Source organism: Ursus arctos, unplaced genomic scaffold (genome assembly GCF_023065955.2).
Source record: "Ursus arctos isolate Adak ecotype North America unplaced genomic scaffold, UrsArc2.0 scaffold_8, whole genome shotgun sequence".
Classification (NCBI taxonomy): Eukaryota; Metazoa; Chordata; class Mammalia; order Carnivora; family Ursidae; genus Ursus; species Ursus arctos.
The window spans coordinates 34959179-34980403 of NW_026623100.1; the positions used below are offsets into that span (position 1 = coordinate 34959179).

The following is a 21225-nucleotide window of genomic DNA, read 5'->3' on the forward strand; positions in this document are numbered from 1 at the left end:
CATATACATACTGTGATTACAACCAAAAGACTGGCACAAATAGAAATAGCAGTAGATGGTAAGTTTATATTGTTTTAAAATGTCCTTCTCAGGCCTTAAAGTTGATTAAATAATTTACAAAATAAAATGAAAGAGGGAAATAGGGGATTGCTTAAAGCCTCAGTCTCTACAGTTCTCTGAAAGTTAATCTTTTCCATTCATTGGCAGTGGAAAGATCCATAATTTTCAGCATTGCAATGGAAAATCTTACTTCTACCCACATTCTGCTGGGTTTAGGAAACAAGTTTATCAGCTCACACAGGCAATTTAATAACAGCTGAAGGGGAAGGAGAGGTTCACAGTGACAGGTAAAAGTAACACTAACTGCCCTGTTTTGTTACCCACCATAAAATCCTGAGGTTGCGAAAACAGAAATAAAATTATAATAAATAAACCAAATAATAAATTTTAATATATAAATCATATTAAATTATAATTTAATTTAAATTTACCAAATTTAAATTTCTGTTGCTAAAACAGAAATAAAATTATAATAAATAAATCAAGTAATAAATTCTGTCATTTATTATTATTAAACATTTATTGTGTTTAATATTCAAAAATAAATAAAGGTTATTTTTAAAAAGCTAGCCAGTATTTTCTGTTTTATCCTTCCTGTGATATTTCCTGAGGTGGTAATACTAAATTTTTTATGATCTCTGCAGATAGTCTCCATTTCTTTTAGAAGGATTCCTGCTGGAGGATTCTATTTTTATGAAAACAAAACAAAACAAAAAAACCCACAGAAAACAATTAGTTGAAACCAAACAGTAGTGAAAAGAAAGATATTTAGATATGATTTGGTAAGCCCTCTTAAATACATACGTATGGGGACGCCTGGGTGGCTCAATCGGTTAAGTGTCTGCCTTCAGCTCAGGTCATGATCCCGGGGTTCTGGGATCGAGTCCCACATTGGGCTCCCTGCTCAGTGGGGAGTCTGCTTCTCCCTCTGCCTCTGCTACTCCCCCTGCTTGGGCTCTCTCTCTCTCTCACAAATAAATAAATAAAATCTTTAAAAAAATAATAATAAATAAATAAATAAATACATACGTATGTCTTACAAATCTAAAATGTCTCGTCACTTGATAAATAAACGGAGGGAAAGGACGGTCATAGAAAATTAACCTAGGCCCTGAGTACAGAATATTTAAGCCAAACTCTTTAGTCTTAAAGGACTTCTCGATATTGGTAAGCTAGTCATTTTTCCCTTCCTATTAATTAATTAATTAATTGTAAAGATTTTATTTATTTGTTTGTTTGTTATTTATTTATTTGAGAGAGAGAGAGCACACCAGCGGGGAGAGGGACAAAGGGAGGACAAGCAGACTGCCCACTGAGCGGGGAGCCTGACCCAGGGCTCCATCCCAGGACCCTGAGATCGTGACCTGAGCCTAAGGCAGACCCTTAACTGAGTGAGCCTCCCAGGCCTCCCCCTTTCTTATTTAGAATGTGTGTTATTTTGCAAATAGTGAGGGTGCCCGCTAGTTCCCTCAACTTTTCTTCTGAACAACTAAGCGGATTATTTCCAGGACTAGACTTTCCCTTTAAATATTCTGAGGCCTAATTCCTTTTCTCTTCATAGCATTTTGTCCTAGGCCACGTTGTGTTTTTCTTTCTTTTTTTTTAACAGTTGGGGAAATGAAAGCACTAAGAAGATGAGCACATTTTTTTTGAGATTTAAAAGAAATCATCTGGTCATTCACATAAAGTGTTTAGAATAGCATCTGACACATAGTAAAATAAGTGCTCAGCAATCGCTATAATCATTATTATGAAACAAGGCCAAGTATGTCGAGAGCAGTGGTATGCAACAGAAAGATAGAGCAAGGCACAAATGTAAGTTTGAATTATGTAGTAGTCACATTTTATTTTATTTTTTTATTTTTTTTCCCTTTATTATTTTTTATTTTTATTTTTTATTTGACAGAGATAGACAGCCAGCGAGAGAGGGAACACAAGCAGGGGGAGTGGGAGAGGAAGAAGCAGGCTCCCAGAGGAGGATCCTGATGTGGGGCTCGATCCCGAAACGCCGGGATCACGCCCTGAGCCAAAGGCAGACGCTTAACGACTGAGCCACACAGGCGCCCCAGTAGTCACATTTTAAAAAGTAAAAAGAGACAGGTGAAATGAACTTTCGTAATATAAGTTTACATTTTACCCAGTAGATCCATACTTATTTTTTTACTGTCATTCGTTCATGTCTTTTATTAACCTCCGTACAATTTCTTGTCTTCAGGTTTGTTGAAGCAGTAGGTCAGACGTTTGCCACAATAGTGTCTGTCAGGGGCACCTGGGTGGCTCAGTCGGTGAAGCGTCTGCCTTCAGCTCTGGTCATGATGCCCGGGGTCCTGGGATCTTTAAAAATGATCTTTAAAAATAATAATCATAATTCTGTCTGTCAAAGTAGCTAGCCGTAAACACTTAAGCACCATATTCATCTGAAGGACATTTCCAACGAAGGCAACGATTTTGCCATTCTCATCCACCTTATAGTATTTCAAGACTTTAACTTCTTCCTCTTATGTTTATTCTCCTTGGGAGTGGTGTAAGACTTCTTCCTTTTCTCAGCACCACCATGAAGTCTCAACGCAAGGTGAAGAGTGAACTCCTTTAGAATGTAGTCAGAGTATGTCCATATTCCAGTTGCTTGCCAGTGAAGATCAGGGTCCACTGATCAGGAGGAATTCCTTTCTTATCCTGGATCTCGTTATATTTTCTATTGTATCTGAGGATTCGACCTTGAGAATGATGGTCTTCTCCATAAGGCTGCCCAAAAATCTGCATCCTGGGGCACCTGGGTGGCTCAGTGGTTAAGCATCTGCATTCGGCTCAGGGCGTGATCCCAGGTCCTGGGATCGAGCCCCACATCAGGCTCCTCCGCTATGAGCCTGCTTCTTCCTCTCCCACTCCCCCTGCTTGTGTTCCCTCTCTCGCTGGCTGTCTCTCTCTCTGTCAAATAAATAAATAAAGTCTTAAAAAAAAAAATCTGCATCTTGGCAGCTGTTCCACCTGAGGCTGAGGAAAAGGAAGAGAAGGGTCAGACCTGGGGACACGGGAGAGGGTATCGGGTGGGCTGTGGGCCGGAGAGCAGCTGAAGAGCACACACTCCCATACTTATTTTTTTTTAACTAAAAAATAATTTGTTATAATTAAAATAAGAATTTTAAGATTTTAAAATTTAAATTTCTTAAATTTAATTTAAAAATCTTAAAAACTTAATTTAAATTTTTAAAAATATTTTATTTATTTATTTATTTGACAGAGAGAGCACAAGCAAGGCAGAGGGAGTGGGAAAAGCAGACTCCCTGTGGAGAAGGGAGTCTGATTCAGGGCTTAATCCAGGACCCTGTCTGAGCCAAAGGCAGATGCCCAACGGATTGAGCCACCCAGGCACCCCTAGAAGAATTTAAACTTAATTACAAATTATAATTTACATAAGTATCACTGTAACTGGTGCTATCTATAAGACATTCAAATAAGCACATGAAAAAAGTTGCATCAGTGCAAAGAAAAATATCCAAAGTGAGCAAATCTGTTGACACCAACTAGATGGGTGGCAGGATTAGGTATAACAGTAGAAAAGATGCAACGTGCACAGCGGGTGTACTCACTGCAGGGGTTAGAGTGAAGTACAGCCTGACAAAAACATAAAAGTTGTGTGTTATGGAAGAACAGTTCATACTGCATCGATTTTCAAATTTAAATTTAATTAAAATTAAAATTTAAAGCTCAGTTTCTCAGTTGCACTGGCTGAATTTCAGTTGCTCAGCAGCCACACATGGCTTGGTGGCTACGGCATTGTACAGGGGCAGGTGTAGAGGCCGTGACTCTCAGAACACAGGGTGGGTGAACAGAACGCCTTAGCCCCACCCAGCACACCTTTTTGTGTGGGCATCAGCTTTAAGCAGGTGGCAAAGTTGTTGGTACAGTGCCTGGTCCAGTTCCCAGTTTCTAGCTCGTTTTCTCTTTATTCTTCTCTGCTTCTCTGAGGTGGTATCTTTTCCTACGCCCAGTGCTGGCTCTCTGAGCTATAGATATGTAATATGTATTTATTATAATTCTAAATACATTATAAATTATAATTTATGTTATATAGAATTATAATTTGTTATATATTTTTATAAATGCTATGTGTTATATATGTTATATATTTATATGTTATATATGTTATATACGTTATATGTAATTGTTATATGTGTTATATGTTACATGTTATATATGTTATATATAATTATATATGTTATAATGTATATTATATATATAATATATAAAGTGTATATACATAAAATATACTTCCCAGCATGCCTTTCTGCCAAGGTTTTCTCATTGGTCACATTCTCCTGCATCCATTTGGCCACCACAGTATCCATCCCAACACCTCTTTGCTGGCTTGGGGGTGAGTAGGGCGAGTAATGGATCCACCTCGCAGCTCCTCAGCTCCGATGGGTGGGTGGAATGAGGTTTTCTGGATGGATCCCCTTAACAGACAGAGCTGATGGGGAGGTACCACCCATCTCCCCACCATCATGCACGGGCGCACATACACACGTTCACTCTCCATCTCTTAACGTAGTTTCAGTTCCTCTCAGCTGCTGACTATAATCTCACGTCAGTCCTGGTCTTTTCAGTTTTGTCACAAGTTTCTTCTTGGGCATCCCCATGCCTTCGTCAGGTTTCTAATGAAAAATTGAGAGAGGCTGCATCAGAAACAGCAAGTTCCCTATGTGAGTCAGAAATCCACCATGAAAGAATTTTAACAGTTCTGTTTTTGTATTCTTCTGCCAGGGTCAGCTTGAATTCTGGCAAGATTTGGAAATAGAGCCCCGCCTTGGCCCACTGAGGGAATGGCTGCTCCACGGGGGAGGGGGAGATGCCCACACAGCTAGAACTTGCATATTTGCCAGGCATGGGAGGTGGCAGGAGAAAATGTGACATTTAAGAGAGCACTGTTTATTTTCTGCTCACTTCCAGATCTCCAAGGTTGGGCCAGTGTAAATCTACGAAGGAAAACTCAGCTGCTTTTCCTGTTCATCTGGGAAGAGAGTTTGTTTTCTTCCCTCCTGGGCAAACAGAAGCGGTGGTGTTGAGGGGGGCCTGGGTGGCTCAGGTGGTTAAGCAGCCCGCTCTGATTTCAGCTCCGGTCATGATCTCAGGGTCCTGGGATCTGGCCCTGTCGGGCTTGTCCAAGCTCAGCAGGGAACCTCAAGGAGATTCTCTCTCTCTGCCCCTCCCCCTACCCCCCCCCCCACACACATGCGCTCTCTCAAATAAATAAACCTTTAAAAAAAAAGAAGTGGTGGTGTTGAGAAGGAAAGGACTGGGCTGCATCATACCTGTTTTTCTACCTACAGGTAAATGAAACTAGCTGGACAACAGGGAGCCTGGCTGCATGTTTGGTTTCTCACTAACTCACTGCAGATCTCTTCCTTCCTGTGCTCCGGTTTCTCATTCAGATCCAGGCTGTCTGTTCCCTTCCTGCATCACAAGGATTTTGTAAAGAAAGCTGGAGTGGATTTTACTTTCTCTGGGAAGCCGTAGGAGAGAAAGACTAGATGCTAGATTCAGGGGTCTCTTTTCTGATAAGGCACTTCTCTCGCTTTGTCCCTAAGAGTCATGCTTGCTGACGCAAGAGAAGATGTCAAGACCTTGGAATCTGGGTCTTGGGACATGGCAGCCTGTAGTTGGTGATTCATAAGGAGAGGCTGGGGTGACCCAAGTGCAGATGGACACATGAAAGCATGATGCTGGAACAAACTAGAACTGGGGATCAGTGCAGTAGCTTGTAATCCATTACTTGGAGTTTCTGCATTTGACGCTCACTGGCCTGGAATAGTTTACTTGTGGTATTTCTGAAGAAGGAGCCTCGAATGAAATGACCTATCACATTTCCTGGAGGGCCTCTGATTTTAACATAACTTCGAAAATGGGTCAGTAAACATGATGTAACCTGTGGCAAAGCCTCATCATGAGAGACAGATTTTCTCTTTAAATAATTGTTATACCTGAGGCGACGTGGTTTGACCCATGATGCTGTGGAATGTTGGGTTCGCTGAGTTGGGTTTTGACTTAAAAGTAGATGTTGCTCAATGAAGGATAACAGCAATGTGCTTCCCCTAAGAGGCCACTATCAACCTACAAAGCTGAGACCTTGACCTCTTAAGCCATATAGATGTGTATTATTTTATTGAGGTATAATTTACATACAATAAAATGCACAGATCTTAACGTGGTTAGTTTGGTGAGGGTTTTTTTTTTTTTTAAGGAGTTCACATTTTTTTAAAAAAAGCTATTCTAAAAAATTGTGGTAAAATACACCTAGGATAAAATTTACCATCTTAACCATTTTTTAGTGTATGGTTGAGTGGCGCGAAGCACATTTACAGTGTTTTGCAGCCATCCGCACCGTCTAATCACAGAACTCTTTCCATGTTGTACTTCTTCCACCCCCTGGCATGGCCATTCCACTCTCTGTCTTCTGAATCTGACTTCTCTGAGTGGAATTATACAGTATCTGTGACTTTTGTGACTAGCTTACGTCACTTAGCACAGTGTCTTCAAGGTTCATCCACGTTGTAGCATATGTCAACATTCCTTACTCTTCAAGGCTGAATAATATTCCGTCGTATGCGTGTATGTACCAGATCTTGTTTATCCATCCGTCAGTCGACACGTGGGTTGTCCATGGTTCCACCTTTTGGCTTTTGTGAATAATACCATTGTGAACATGGGTGTACAAATATCTCTCCAAGCCCTGGCTTTCAGTTCTTTTGAAAGAATATATATGTATACAGAAGTGTATATGCCTAGAATATATATCCAGAAGTGGAATTGCTGAATCAAATAGTAATTATTCAATTTTTCTTTTTTTGAGGAACTGCCATGCTGATTTTCATAGTGGCTGTACTATTTTACATTCCTACCAGCAGTACGCAAGTGTTCCACTTTCTCCACATCTTCCCTGACACCTTTATTTTCTCTGTGTGTGTGTATGTGCATGTGTGTGTCCATAGTAGCCAACCTAATGGGTGTGAGGTGAGTTTAGTAAGTTTTGAAGAATGCGTGTAACTGGGTACTACTACCCCAAAGTCAAGATAAAGAACATTTCTATCACCACCTAAAGTGCCCTCTCTCTACAGTTAGTACCCCCTCTGCCTCATCATCACCTCCAACCCCTGGAAAGTGGGGGCCCAGGATGGAAATCCGGTGAGCAGACTCCAGGGAAGGTGCTGTCTTAGAATTCAGACATGGAAGATGATCTTTTTAAAAAAATGTTTAAATTTTTAAAATTTTTATTTATTTTTAAATTTAAATTCAATTCATTACCATAATGTGAGGATGATGATCTTTTTAAAAAAAATGTTTAAATTTTTAAAATTTTTTAAATTTATAAATTTAAATTCAATTAATTAACGTAAAATGCACTATTAGTTTCAGGGTAGAGGTCAGTGATTCATCAGTCTTATATAATTCCCAGTGCTCATTCCATCACCCTCCTTAATGTCCATCACCTAGTTACCCCTTCCTCCAGCCCCCTCCCCTCCAGCAACGCTCCATTTGTTTCCTATGATTAAGAATCTCATGATTTGTCTCCCTCTCTGATTTCATCTTGTTTTATTTTTCGCTTCCTTCCTCTATGATCCTCTGTTTTGTTTCTTAAATTCCACATCTGAGTGAGATCATATGATAATTGTCTTTCTCTGACTTATTTTGCTCAGCATAATCCCCTCTAGTTCCATCCATGTTGTTGCAAATAGCAAGGTTCTGTTTTTTGATGGCTGAGTAATATTCCGGTGTGTGTGTGTGTACGTATAGATATACCACCTGTTCTTTATCCATTCATCTGTTGATAGACATCTGGACTCTTTCCATAGTTTGGCTATTGTGGACATTGCTGCTATAAACTTGGGGTGCAAGTGCCCCTTCAGATCACTACATTTGTTTCTTCGGGGTAGATACCTAGTAGTGTGAGGACAATGGTCTTGTCAGAGGACAGACACACACAGACTTGGTGGCCAGAGGAACCATACGGGAAGTCTGGTTTGACGTGTTGGTAGGTGTGAAAGCCTGAACTCTGTACTCCACAGATGTTTTTAATACAGGTAGAGTTGGTAACCCACACCTTAAACAACTCACAGAACAGGTAATGCTAGAATATATAGATGTGGCAGACAAAGGTTACCTGGAGAGAATAGTAATAGAATAGTTAACATTTGTTGAGTACATAATGCATGCACTATTCTAAGTACTTCGTATGATGCAATAACTGCCTTAATCTTTGCAACAACTTATAAAGTAACAGTTGTTATTAATTCCATGTTACCGTTGAGGAAACTGAAGTACAGAGAAATAATAACTTGCCCCAAATCATACAGCTACAAGTGTGTATAGGAGAGTTATAAACCCCAGTGGTTGGGCTCCAGGCTCCAGCCATGTTGTTATGGAGGAAGGATGACATGGTCTTTGAGGGAGGAGTTCCCACCATCACATGAAATTAGCAGCTAGACCACGAGGTTGGCTGCACCACACTCAGGTGTGGACCTTCCTGTTGCTGATTCCCATCAGAAGGATGGCATGGATTCTCCCATCCTCGTGGGAGCCTGTGCTGCCCACAATGCTGGCATCGGCCATACCTCAGGTCAAACAAGAGAACCCACCACATTATTACCATGCACATGACCCAGAGGGCAGAACCACCACTTTCCTGTCAACAGGCATCCCATCTGCAAAATGAAGGGCTGGGCATTCTCTGAAGTCTTCTCTACCCTGACAGTCCTACACTGGCAGAAATGAGCTCTTTCTGGAGGCAAGTGTTTCCCCCATTTCTACTCCTGCTTTCTTAGGGCATTGACATCTCAACCTTGGAATTGCTCTCTCACCTGTGCTTTGTTGGACGTTGTGATCTGAAATCGGGGAGAAGCAACTCCGGAAGACCAAAAGAATACTTCTGAGTCTAGAAGGTCACTGCCATAGCACAGAGCGTAAGCAACTGCCATCTAGGCCTTGAGAAAACATCATGGCTGTGCCAAACCCATCTTAGGCTTTGAATGAAAGCCCGTAATGTTTTTGGTTCATAGCATAAGCCAGACGAGCTATTTCTGGCATTCCTTCTTTCTCCCCCTAGAAAGTGGTATACACTGGATAGTCTTAGTATTGCTGGCATTAAGATACATATAACCAAGTGGTGTCATGATTCTAACCTCCTCTGAGACTCGATTTAGACTGCCCCGAGAGCATGAGGCATCAGTCAGTCTCTGAAGCAGGCTGCACTCTGTGGGCGCTGATGTATTACAGTTGGATCTGCCATGACCCACCCCTTCCCCAGCATACTCAGCTCAGGATGCTGGATCCTGATATGGGGGTTGGGCAGGATGGGCACAGAATGTGCCTGGATGGAATCCTTATGTCTCTTCCTGGGGATGACACTACCCTGACCGTGTGTCTGCTCCAAAAAACATTATCACGGAGCTGTGTCGTGGTGTTCTTGCACCGGAAAGGTTGGGCGGCTGAACTAGGGCAGGGGCATGTGGGTTAGATATGTGCTTTCTCTTCATGGGGCACCTGGGTGGCTCAGTCGGTTGGGCATCCGGTTCTTGGTTTCAGCTCAGGCTGTGATCTCATGGGTGGTGGGATTGGCCCCGATGGCCCCGTGTGGGGCTCCCTGCTGATGGGGAGTCTGCTTGAAAGAGTCTCTCCCTCTACCCCACCCACCACTTGCTGGCTCATGCTCTCTCTCTCTCAGATAAATAAGTCTTAAAAAAAGAAAAATGAAATGTGCTTTCTCTTCAGAGAGCCAGTAGTCTTGTATTCAACACTTTTGGTTGGGAGCTGTCTGCCAAAGTGTGGCCAGTTTCCACTAGGTAAGTCTGGGAGAGGAGTATTTTTGTCGTGGTTTTGTTTTGTTTGATTTTGTTTCGCACCCAGCTTGTTAAAGATATGAAGAACAAGAATGCATCTAGCTCAGCAAAAATGTGACAATTTACGGTATTTATTCCAGTATTACTCTAAGAGCTCCTGGCATTGTAACCTGCCTGTATACACATGGACATATGCATGCATTTGGCTTGGTATAATATAAAGGTCTCTAAAGTCAGGCAGACCTGTGAAAAAACAGCTCCTACCACCTACTACTGGAGTGACCTTAGGCACTATGCTTAACTTTTCTAAACTTTTATTATCAGACCTCATTCACTGGACAGTGGAAGGGCAAAACGATACCGTATGGATAAAAGCATCTAGGCACTCAGTACAACTAAGTGGTCAATAAATATTTACCTACAAATAAGGTCTCTCTAGCTCCAGTGTACAGAGCAAGGAATACAAGGCTAGCTTTCCCGATGCTAAGCTACCCAGCAGCAGCAGAGCCTGTTGGAGGATGAGCCCCATAACCAGAGGGAGGATGACTACCATTTGGGAAGATTTGGTAGAAGGTCCTTGCAATGGGAAGAAAGTTCAATGGAGTTATCTCTAGCAGCCTCCAAGATCGATCGATTGATTGATTTGATTTGATTTATTTATTTGTCAGAGGGAGAGAGCACAAGCAGGGGGAGCAGCAGGCAGAGGGAGAAGCAGGCTCCCCGCTGAGCAAGGAGCCTGATGTAGGACTTGATCCCAAGACCCTGGGATCATGACCTGAGCCAAAGACAGATGCTTAACCGACTGAGCCACCCAGGTGTCCCCAAGATTTCTTTTTTAAATGATAGACTACTCTTGAACAGACATAACATAGCAGATATCTCTGCATAAGGGTAGATAGGTGGAAATTAAGGTATGCTTTTTAGCACCTAAAATGGTACCTGGCGTGGGGCAGGCATTCTGATCCTGTTTGTTGAATGAAAGAATGAACAAATGTGCATGAAACATCAGTGAAACTATCCTATCAGTCCCATGATTGTGAGCGATAATCAGCATTACCAGTACACCGGCTTCTTGTTTCTGTGGTCACTGTCCTGAGAAGAGGGGAATCCAAATGGTTTCTTTGCAATTAAGAAGCATAAGAGTTAAACAAAACAAAACAAAACACCGCTACCAACAAAAGACCAGCCGATGAGAATGCCACGGGTCTGCAGTCCACACGTGGTACTGGGAGTTGCTCAGATAACAAAAAGAGCATCACTTAGGAAAACCCGAAGAACTATTCTGTGCAAGCTGCATACAGTAGCCAGAGAAACAAGGGAGGGTAGCTACACATTTACAAAGCTTATCAGAATATGCTTTGATTGTGCCGCTACTCGAAGCTTGTGCCTGGGGAAACCGAGGTATTATGTGAAGTACAGAGACATCCAGCAAGGTGAGTGTTGAACTGAGAGGACGGACCCAGCCCCTGGCTCAGCAAGCATTTAGACCACCTCAGCTATCTTTTTATTTTTCTAATCTTATCTCTTGATATAATAGAGAACTCACCACAGCCAGTTTTCATTATTATATCATCCAGCTGATTTGCAAAATGGCGGTAATAGTTGTGACTATGAAGGTTATTGGGTAGATTAACTAAGATAATGTGGAGGAGTACTTAATAAATGTACCTTCCCCCTGCCTTTTTGACAAAGGAATCATTGGAGTAGAGAAAAGGCTTTAGTAGACTTTGGCATGATGTGGAAATAACAGAGAAGTAGTGGGGATGTTTTAAATTGTATGTGAAACACATGTTTTAAAATTATTTGTGGATTGAAATTATTATTGTGCCCCACCATGCTGTGAATAAGTGGCTAAAATTTGGACCAAAGACTGTCAATAAGCTGTTTGCTACAACGTGTGGGGTTACAATAGATTTTTCCCCAAGATTCTTAGCCCTCAGGTTTCCAAATTTGTCAGCCTTCCTTTGGCGTACACACTTTGCCTTTGATTAAATGTTTGAAAATGCTTATTTCTCCAGACTCAAACCCCATCACAGCAACAAAACTTCCTTTTCGTTTTGAAGGATCTAAGCTCCAAGGAAAAAGGGTTGCATTCATTTTCCTATTTCATAGACAGTTTTGAAAGCCTTCGGTGCTTGGGTGGGGCCCGGGCGCACCCTCCACAAATCCACAGGCTGGAAGTTTAAATTTGTCATCCTGTGAGATGTAAAATGAAACCCCGTACCAAAGAAAAATGGTGAGTGACTCACTCACATGTGATCTTCCAGGGAAGGGAGGGATTCAGCAAGACTGTGCCACAAGGACAGCGAATCCCTTCCTAATGAGCTTCCTGGTTGCCCCTCCTGGGACCTGGGTCAACGTCATGAATCCGAATGGAGGCCACCAAGTTAGGGTGGGATCTCAAGGGAGCATCCAGTACTGGGGTGAATTCAGTGCCACCTCCAGCAGGACCAGAGAAGTGGCATTCATGGGCACACTAAGAAGGGGTTCAGCTCTCAGGGACAGGGTCATGTTTACAGGCTCACCACACATGCCCTCAAATACAAACACACACATGCTGATAATATCTTTATTACATTGAGAAATATATGGGGTGCCTGGGTGGCTCAGTCGGTTAAGCATCTGCCTTCGGCTCAGGTCGTGATCCCAGGGTCCTGGGATCGAGTCCTGCATCTGGCTCCCTGTTCATAGGGAAGTCGGCTTCTCCCTCTCAACCCCCCTCCCTGCTCATGTACACCTTGCGTGTGCTCTCTCTGTCTCTCAAATAAATAAATAAAATCTTAAAAAAAAAAAAAAAGGAATGTAATCATTACTGAGACAAAAATCCTTGTGCTCCCGTACTTTGGAGACAGGCCCATGTGGGAAGCCGAACTCTAGTCCAGGGGTTGCTTGGCAATCGCGGAATCAGAACAAAGGGTCTTAAGATAACACAGCTGTGGGAAGTATCTGATCCTGGACCATTGGATCTAGAGCCAAGCCGCCCTTTCCTTAACCGGGCTTTGATGAATATTTCAAAGTGAGCCTCTCTGAGGATTTTGTGTGGAGCTTGCACGGTGTCTTTCTTTAAATATGCTGATACTTTGAGCAAACTGGCCTTAGGTCAGGAGCCATTCTTTCTCGTTGAAATGAATTTGCATATCTTTGTTTTGATGGTTACTTGCTGATTTTGCTAGTCTAATGCGCAGGAAACAATCTAATCTTCCTGTTTTCCAAATTCTGGCTGAGTGGGAAGGAATCCACCACACTGTTACCTCCTGGTACGACCTCCTGAAATACTGCATGAAATCAGAGGTCCTTGTTCCTTGTATCTGCCGTAAGGACATAAGGAACTTTACACTTGAGGTATTTCTAGCAGTGTTACAATAGGGCAGTTTGTGGAATGGTGTAAAAATGATCCTTTTGCACACCCAAGAAGAAAGCGATATGGATCTGTTATCGACATATCTCATTTTTCTTGTAAATCCATCATAAATTACTTACAGAAAGTTTTTGTAATCTTTTCTGCAATAAGTTGAACTTATGTATAACTTAGTATTCCCTATGTAACTGCTTTTAGGATAGGTCTCTTATGTTATATTCCCAGCTCTCTTTCAGTTGCTCTACAACTATGTCTTAAAATTTTCAGGAGCCCTATTGTGAGCCCTGGTTGTAGAGTTCAGATATTATAAAGAAGTTGCAGTCCCGTCCCTCCCCACCTCCCGCCCCGACTGCATAACCCATAGATTTTTTTAGTGCTAACATATGGGCCCTTCAGTCTTCATCTTCTCATCTTCAAGGCCTGATGCTTTTAAGGTCAAACCTGGGTGGGTTTGCCTCTTTCCTAAAACTGAGGCACAGTTGCGAATTATTTTGCCCCACCTGTGAGCAGCCAAAGACACTTCTGAAACCCCAACACAAAGTCTGAGTCATTATGAACCTGGTGATACTGTTGAGTTTCTGGACTTGTAGGTTGGCCTTCAGAGAGAAAGAGTGAATGGATCAAGGAAGCTGAGGCAGAAAAGGTTCCTATAAAGAGTCCTTGGCTCTTCAGGCTGGAGAACGTGGGAGGACTTTGAGAGGTTGAGCTTCCAGAAGAAGGGCGTGGCAATCTTTGGGAGCTGATCATTTTGTGCAGTTAAGAAGAGGCCTCTGGCAATTCTGTTCCAGGGGGTGGTCTGAGTGATTCCTTCCCCTCCTTTCCACTCCCCACCCATCCTTGCCTCGAGTTCCTCACACCTTAGTAGGTGCCAGACACGCTGCCAGTAATGTATTATCTGATATCTGATGACAGAATCAAGGGGTACCATTTCCTGTATTCATTTCTATGATCTGTTGAGAAACCTGTTTCGTGCTAGTAAATAACAAATATACAACAGCTGTCTCTATATAAATGGACTTAAGCTGTGTGCTGTCCAAGTTTCAAAATAGATTTTCTGGCTAAAAGCACCCTGTGTTCAAGTATGATACATTTTTTTCCCTTCAGTAAATTATTTCTAGCTCATTGAATAATGACTCTCAGTATTTCCAGAAGGTTTTGCTCAAGCATTTTTTTTTTCCACTTCTTGATATGGTCAATAGGCTTGGAAGTGTTTATGTTGAAGACTGGCTTTGGGGGAGGTGTTTCCCTTCCCTGCCTCCTTACTTGCTGTCATCTACAGCAGCTCCCCTTTATCTGTGGGGTATACGTTCCCAGAGCCCCAACAGATGCCTGAAACCACAGGTAGTATGGAACCCTATTCATGCTGTTTCTTCCTATACATACATGCCTATGATAAAGTTTGATTTATAAATTAGGCGCCGTAAGAATCTAAGATTAACAAGAACTAATAATAAAACAATCCTAATGATATAATAAAAGTTACATGAATGTGGTCTCTCTCTCAAAATATCTTACTGTACTGTAGTTACCCTCCCCCCTCCTTTTTTAAAGATTTTTTTACTTGAGAGAGTGCGAGCGAGAGAGAGCTCGAGCGAGAAAGATCATGAGCGGGGGGGACCCTGAGATCATGGCCTGAGCTGAAGGCAGACGCTTAACTGACTGAGCCACCCAGGCACCCCAGCAGTTACCCTTCTTCTTGTGATGATATGAGATGACCCTTCTTCTTGTGATGAGATGGCTGTGTGATGAGATGAAGGAGGTGAATGATAAAGGTGTTGTGAAGTAGCCTTAGGCTACCGTTGACCTGATTTCAGAAGGAGAATCACCTGCTTCTAGATCACAGTTGACTGAAACCGCAGATAAGGGAGGATTACCATATTACAAAACTATGTGAAAACAAAGAGAGGGCCCTTGCTCCTTAAAGCTGGGTCTGCTAGGTTGTCCACCGATTAGCAGAAACTCCATCCAACTCACATATAAATTATACCGAATGAGGGATATTGGCGCATTTTGATCATTCATATGATGTGAAACAGGGCCTCCAGACAAAGTCATGGCTAAGTCCTCAAAGAACCCTGCTTTTGGCTTTTCCTAGCACATTCTGGCCAAATGAGAAACACCCCTTCCTGCCCCCACAGATAGCCTTGACCCTACTCCAACCCCATCTCATGCTATTCTGATCCTTGTTCACGATGCTATTGTTGATTCCTCAAGCGCAGTGAATTCATTGCTGCCTCAGGGCCTTTGCATTATCTGTTCCTTCTACCTATAATAGTTCTCCTCCAGCACTTTGAATAGCTAGCCTCTTCTCATGGGTCTTAGCTCAGATGTCTTCTTAGCACCCTGTCCAGGCTCGCTCCTTCCCAGTGACCTGATCACGTCATCCTCTACCCCAGGATTCAGCAAATTTTTTCTGTGAAGGGCCAGATACTAAATATCTTCAGCTCTGCGACCCATATAATCTGTGACAACCATTCAGTTCTGCTGTTGTAGCACAAAAGCAGCTATAGATAATATGTAAACAAATGGGTATAACCAGGCTCCAGTGAGTCCTTATTTATGAACACTGAGATTTGAATTTTATATAACGTTCACATGTCATGAAATATTCTTTTGACTTTTTGCCAACCGTTGAAAATACAAAAACTATTCTTAACTTGTAGGCCATACAAAAAACAGGATTTGGCCCGTGGGCTGTAGTTTGCTGATCCCTGTTCTATAGCATTGTCCTGTTGTATTTTCATCTTACTGATATCTGAAATAATCTTATTTACTTATTTGTTTCTTTGTTGTCTGCCTTTCCTGGTAGACTGTAAGCTCCTTGAAGTCCTATTCTTTGTCTTACCCACTGTGTTATCTCTGTCGACTAGAACAGTGCCTGGAATATAGAGGTACTTTATGAATATTGGGTGATTGAATAAATCCATACAGGCCGTGAGCCACTAAATCCAGTAAAGAATTTCTCCCAAGTATTTCCTATATATATCCTGTTCCAGGCGCCACACCCCACCCAGGTCTCTGCCTCTGCCTGTGTGTTCCTTAGTGCTTTCTCAAGCCTTCCTGACCCCCTGTCTCTCATTCCTGTCTGTTCTGTAGAATAGTGTCTTGTGGAAGGAAACATGTCTTTTGTTATATCATTTGTCTGCAAAAACCAAAAGGTTTCTACTATTTTCCCATTACCTACACTGTCAAGTCACATGCCTCAGCTGGGCATACCCGGCCTTGCCTATCAGTTCCCTACCTGCTTTTCCAGCGTTATCTCTGAGCCTTCCTGGAATGAGCCCTCTGCCCGGCAGCCTCCTCTCCTTGTCCCTGAGGCCACTGCACATTCCCACCTTTGCTCAGGCTGGGCCCCAGAACAAGTTGACATTCCCCTCAGGAAGGGATTGAACCCCCTGTGTGGTTACAAGACAAGTCTGCAGTGGGTGATGGGAGACAAGGAAGAATGGAGCTGAGCCTCAGGAGAGCTGGAAGATGAAATGAATGTGAGCAGACTGACGCAATCAGTAATGAAGTGGAAAGGATTTAGTTATTCTCGGGGTACAATTGAAAAGTGCTGCTTGGTAGGGTGACCTAGGCCAGTGCTTTTCAAACTACTGTGCAGACAAATGTTGGGGGACTCTTGTTAAAATGCAGATTCTGGCAGTAGGTCTGGGATGGGGGGGGGTTCTGAGACTGCTCCCCCGGGGGGGGGGGGTCTGAGACTGCTCCCAGGGGATGCCCAGGCTTCTGGTTCCAGGATGATTCTTTCGAGTATCAAGGAGCTAACAAAATACTTAGGAAAGCAGCCTTTTCTGTAGGACTCAGATATGGCAACAGGAAGTCTGTTGGCCTGTCCCTCAGAGGTCTGCCTGTCTGTCATGAGACCCAAGAGTCCTGGCCCAGAGTCAAGGCATTCCTTGCATTATGAATGACCGAATACATGTGTGATGATCGAGCATCCTTGCTGAAGAGAACGGAGGACAAAGCTGAGTGTGGAAGGCTGCAGCTTTGAGGGAAGAAGCACCTGCACATCCCGAGATGGTGGCAGGGAAAGTCGTCATCTGGAAACGATAGGTCTATCGTTTGGCTTGCCGCCGGCGGTCCTCACGCACGTACACGCGCGCATGCGCACACACGCACGCCCAGTGCGCGGACTGCGGTGCCGCACTTTTCCCCACCGCAGTTGCTTTCTCTTTCTTCTCCAAGGAGCCACCTCTTCTGCTCCACTAGAGCTTACTGTTCAGAATCCATGTTTGCCTTGAGTACAAGTACCGTACTTCATCCCAACAAACGATAGGAATCATTTCTGTAATGTGTATGTCCAAACAGAAGAGCAGGTCAGAAAGTATTTTGTCGCAGTCATAAACTGGCTTGCTTGAGCAGTTTCTCTTTAATTATTAACCTGGCCTTTGTATCTTTGGCTAATCAATAGCTGGCCTTTCGATGACAGTGGGTATTATTTCCTAATTATTTAACTTCTGCAAACTACAAGTTATCCTGATTAATGATTTTAATGACAGATCTCTCATCACAATAATTTCCCTTCTGCTTTTATCACAGAGGAACTTCTGCTCGGTGACTGAACTCTGATCCTGGTAACAGAAAGAGTCCTGGCCATGGTAAGACGGGGAGTGCCTGGCCCCACCTGGTGCCAGCCACGGGGAGGTACGGGATGTGTATTCAGGGACTGTTGACTTTACAGAGGATTGTTAGCTTACTGGAGGGGAGAGAGGAGGAAATAAATGAAAAGGTAGTTTCTTTTTTTCTTTTTTTTCAAGCACCATTTTAATTTCTTTCAGGGGCGGTGAGTAACTTGACCCTGAATATTAACTCAAAAAGAGAATCCTTTGAATCTTTCCAATATCCAGAGATAAAAAAATAAGTTGTAGTTTTCTCTCTGAGGGAGTACTTACATGTTCATTGTAGAAATTCCGGGCAAATGGAAAGGAAAAACTAAAAATCCCACAGGTCCTACCATTGGGAGACAAGTGCCGTCCACATTTTGGTGTAACATCATTTCAGGCTCGTCAAGAAGGGTGTTTTTAGCCATATGGGCTTGTCATCTGCCTCCTGTTTCTGGCCGTGACCAGACTCCTCAGAGCTCGATTATCTGATCTTTGGGACAGGCAGGGAATTGGATCCCTTTGGGAGTTCCATAAAGTTCAGTGTTGACGTGGAAGCTGAGCCTCTTAGCTGCAAACAGGCTCTACCTGAGGCTGGCCATCTGCTCTCCTTCTCCCACCCAAATAAGGTATCTGAACAGGCAGGTGATTCTGATCCCTGGTCTTCTTGGAAGGAACAATAGAAATAGAATCTTATACCCGGAGAGGAACCAGAGATCCTTCCAGCCCTAAATGGCCTCCTCTAGGAAGATGGAGGTGTAAACTATGTTGAATGAATATTAATATACTCTTAACATTGTCTTGCATTAGACATTCTAGAATTTTCTTTATCATCCGTGACAGTCAAAACCTTACTCATATCTACCCTAAATCTCCATGCTTTATTTTAAAATTCATTTCTTCTTGATTCTCCCTGGACACAGAGTACATTTATTCCGAAATGTTTACAGGGTCCCAGCGTTGTGCCAGATACAGTATTTGGCTCTGGGGACTCAAAATTAATGGGACAGTCTTCTGGTCTGCAATAAGCTCACAGACTTCCTACATGTGAAGCCTATAACCTAGTGACCCTTTACTGTGCTCTCCACTTGAGGAAAATTACCTTAGTTGCTCTCATCTCTCCTCCTAGTACCTGTTTTTCCTTCATCACTGTTATTTAGTGGACAGATAAAGGACATTTTTAAAGGGTAGGAAAAAACACATAGTAGTCACAATATTGTAATTCCCAATTGTTTTCCATCATTTTATTTTAGATCCTGCTCACATGTATAATGATTTTTAAACAGTAGTAACACAAGCATAAATAACAGTTATATATTCACCCTAATCTTTGCTTTGCTAACACGTTAATACTATATTTTGTGGCATATTAAAATTATTTATTCTAGATGGTGGAGTTATGGGTGTGTTGATTTTCCTCTTTTTTTTTTTAATTTTCCAGATCTCTATAATGACCATATGATACATTTCTAAAAAGAAAATATGTTTTAAAAGCTACTGTATTCAAATATTTACAATATTTTTAAAATAGGTGTTTAATTTACATATAGTGAAATGCACTGCTCTTAAGGTTACTGGTAGATGAGTTTTGACAAACCTGTGGACCATGTAACCTACTCCTCTATCAAGATAGAACATTTCCTCACTCCGGGAAGTTCCTTTACGCCTCTTTCAGGTCAGTCCCTTCCCTGCTCCCCACTCCACCCCAGAAATACACCACTATTCTGATTGTCATTACCATAGACTAGTTTTGCCTGTTCTGGAACATCCTATCAATGGAACCATAGAGTATGTACTCGTGTGTGTCTGGCTTTTTTCGCTGAGCGTTATATTTTTGGCAATCTGTCCATGTTGCTGTGAGTATCTGCGGTTTGTTCCTTCATGCCTTTTTCTTGCTGATCAGTATTTGTTGAGAAGTGTCATCAAAAAAGATGTGACCACTGACTGACCAGTGAGCTGGACCTGCACAGTTGGAGGCTCCTCACCCCGGCCCCCCGGCTTTGGAATACGGGGTGCTTACCTTCCCTGCTCCATCATCTTGAGACGGTGATATGGGGTTGGAGACAGCTGCACGGTATATACGACTGAGCCCATTTAGGGCCTCTTTATAAACTTTGAAGATTTTGAGCATGAGTCCAGGGATCAATTTGTCTTGCTGCCAGCTCAAGACGAGCCTTGTATGTAAGTTCCCTTTGCCATTGTTAAAATCACCACCTACCGACATGGAGCGGCTTATCTCTCTTGAGTCTCCCTGTGCCCTCCGCCTATGGGGGTCGGCTTCAGATGACGCCAGAAAAGCCCCTGCGGGGGTTGTGGACCTACAGTATTCCATTGTATCGGATTCCAACTTTTGACATTTATTATCTTCCTGATTATTTTAATACCTGAATAATATTTCATCAATAGTGATCTAACACCTATGTCTAGCCATTCATTTTTGTAATTCTTCCCTACAACCTCCCTGTTTGCTTTGCCTGCTGCCACAAGCAGCCTTCCTGGGACAGGATCCCCTGCCTTCCCAGAACGGATAACGGTACATTACACCCTGGAATTTGATCGATATGGTTACTGTAGGCCTACCAGGAACAAGTTTCCTGAGCTTATCTTTTTCCTGGAAGAAAGAGTTACTGACAATGTTAATGGATAAGCTGAAACATCTTTGCAAATCCCTCCATCGATTCGTCGTGTTAGATATTAATTTCAATCCCACAATAACATCCCTCAGCAATGCAGTTTGTGTTAAAGTCGAATGCAGCGTTTGGGCACCATCCAAAATTTTGCAGTAAAGCTCCAAAAGAATCCTGTGAAACATTTCACTCAGAAAGCTGTCTCATAGTGGAGCCAACGGCTGAGTTAGGCCATGTTGGAATTTTGACAGCAAGCCACCAGTGTGCTTATTACTTACTACTGATGCATAGTAGAAGAAAAGAATGGAAGTACCTGTATTAATTTCCTAGGGCTGCCAGAACAAAGTCCCACAAACTGGGTGGCTTAAAATAATAGAAACTCGTTGTCTCACAGTTCTGGAGGCCAGAACTCCAAAATCAAGGTGTTGGCAGGGTCAGGATCCCTCTGCAACCTGTAGTTGGCTCCTTCCTTGCCTCTTCCTAGCTTCTGGGGGTTTGCTGGCAGTCCTAGGCTTACCTGCAGTCTCGGCCTTCAGCGTCATGTCCTGTTGTCCCTGTATGTCTGTGTCTTCGCGTGGTGTCTTTCAAGGACACCAATTCTATTGGATTAAGGGCTCACCCTACTCCAGAATGACCTCATTGTAATGTAATTAATTACATCTGTTTCTTTCCTCTTCAGCTCTTTCACCCTCGTCTAGTATCATATCCGTGGGGCTTGCCCCAGGTTCTCATCTGGTCTCTGC

At 42.7% G+C, this 21225-nt stretch overlaps 1 protein-coding gene across 11 annotated transcripts in view; it reads left to right on the forward strand.

Moving 5' to 3' along the window:
- ANXA4 (annexin A4) overlaps positions 1-21225 on the forward strand; it is a 152529-nt gene that overhangs the window by 102741 nt on the left and 28563 nt on the right. For 9 of the 11 annotated variants that reach the window (XM_048222472.2, XM_057309443.1, XM_048222467.2 and 6 more), the window contains one exon: positions 17794-17852. In XM_048222472.2, coding sequence (XP_048078429.1) covers positions 17850-17852 — 3 coding nt within the window. In that variant the 5' untranslated portion in view covers positions 17794-17849. Of the gene's footprint in view, positions 1-15506; positions 17571-17793; positions 17853-19420; positions 19531-21225 lie in introns of those variants that run through there. The other 2 variants (XM_048222470.2, XM_057309444.1) reach the window with 2 other exon arrangements.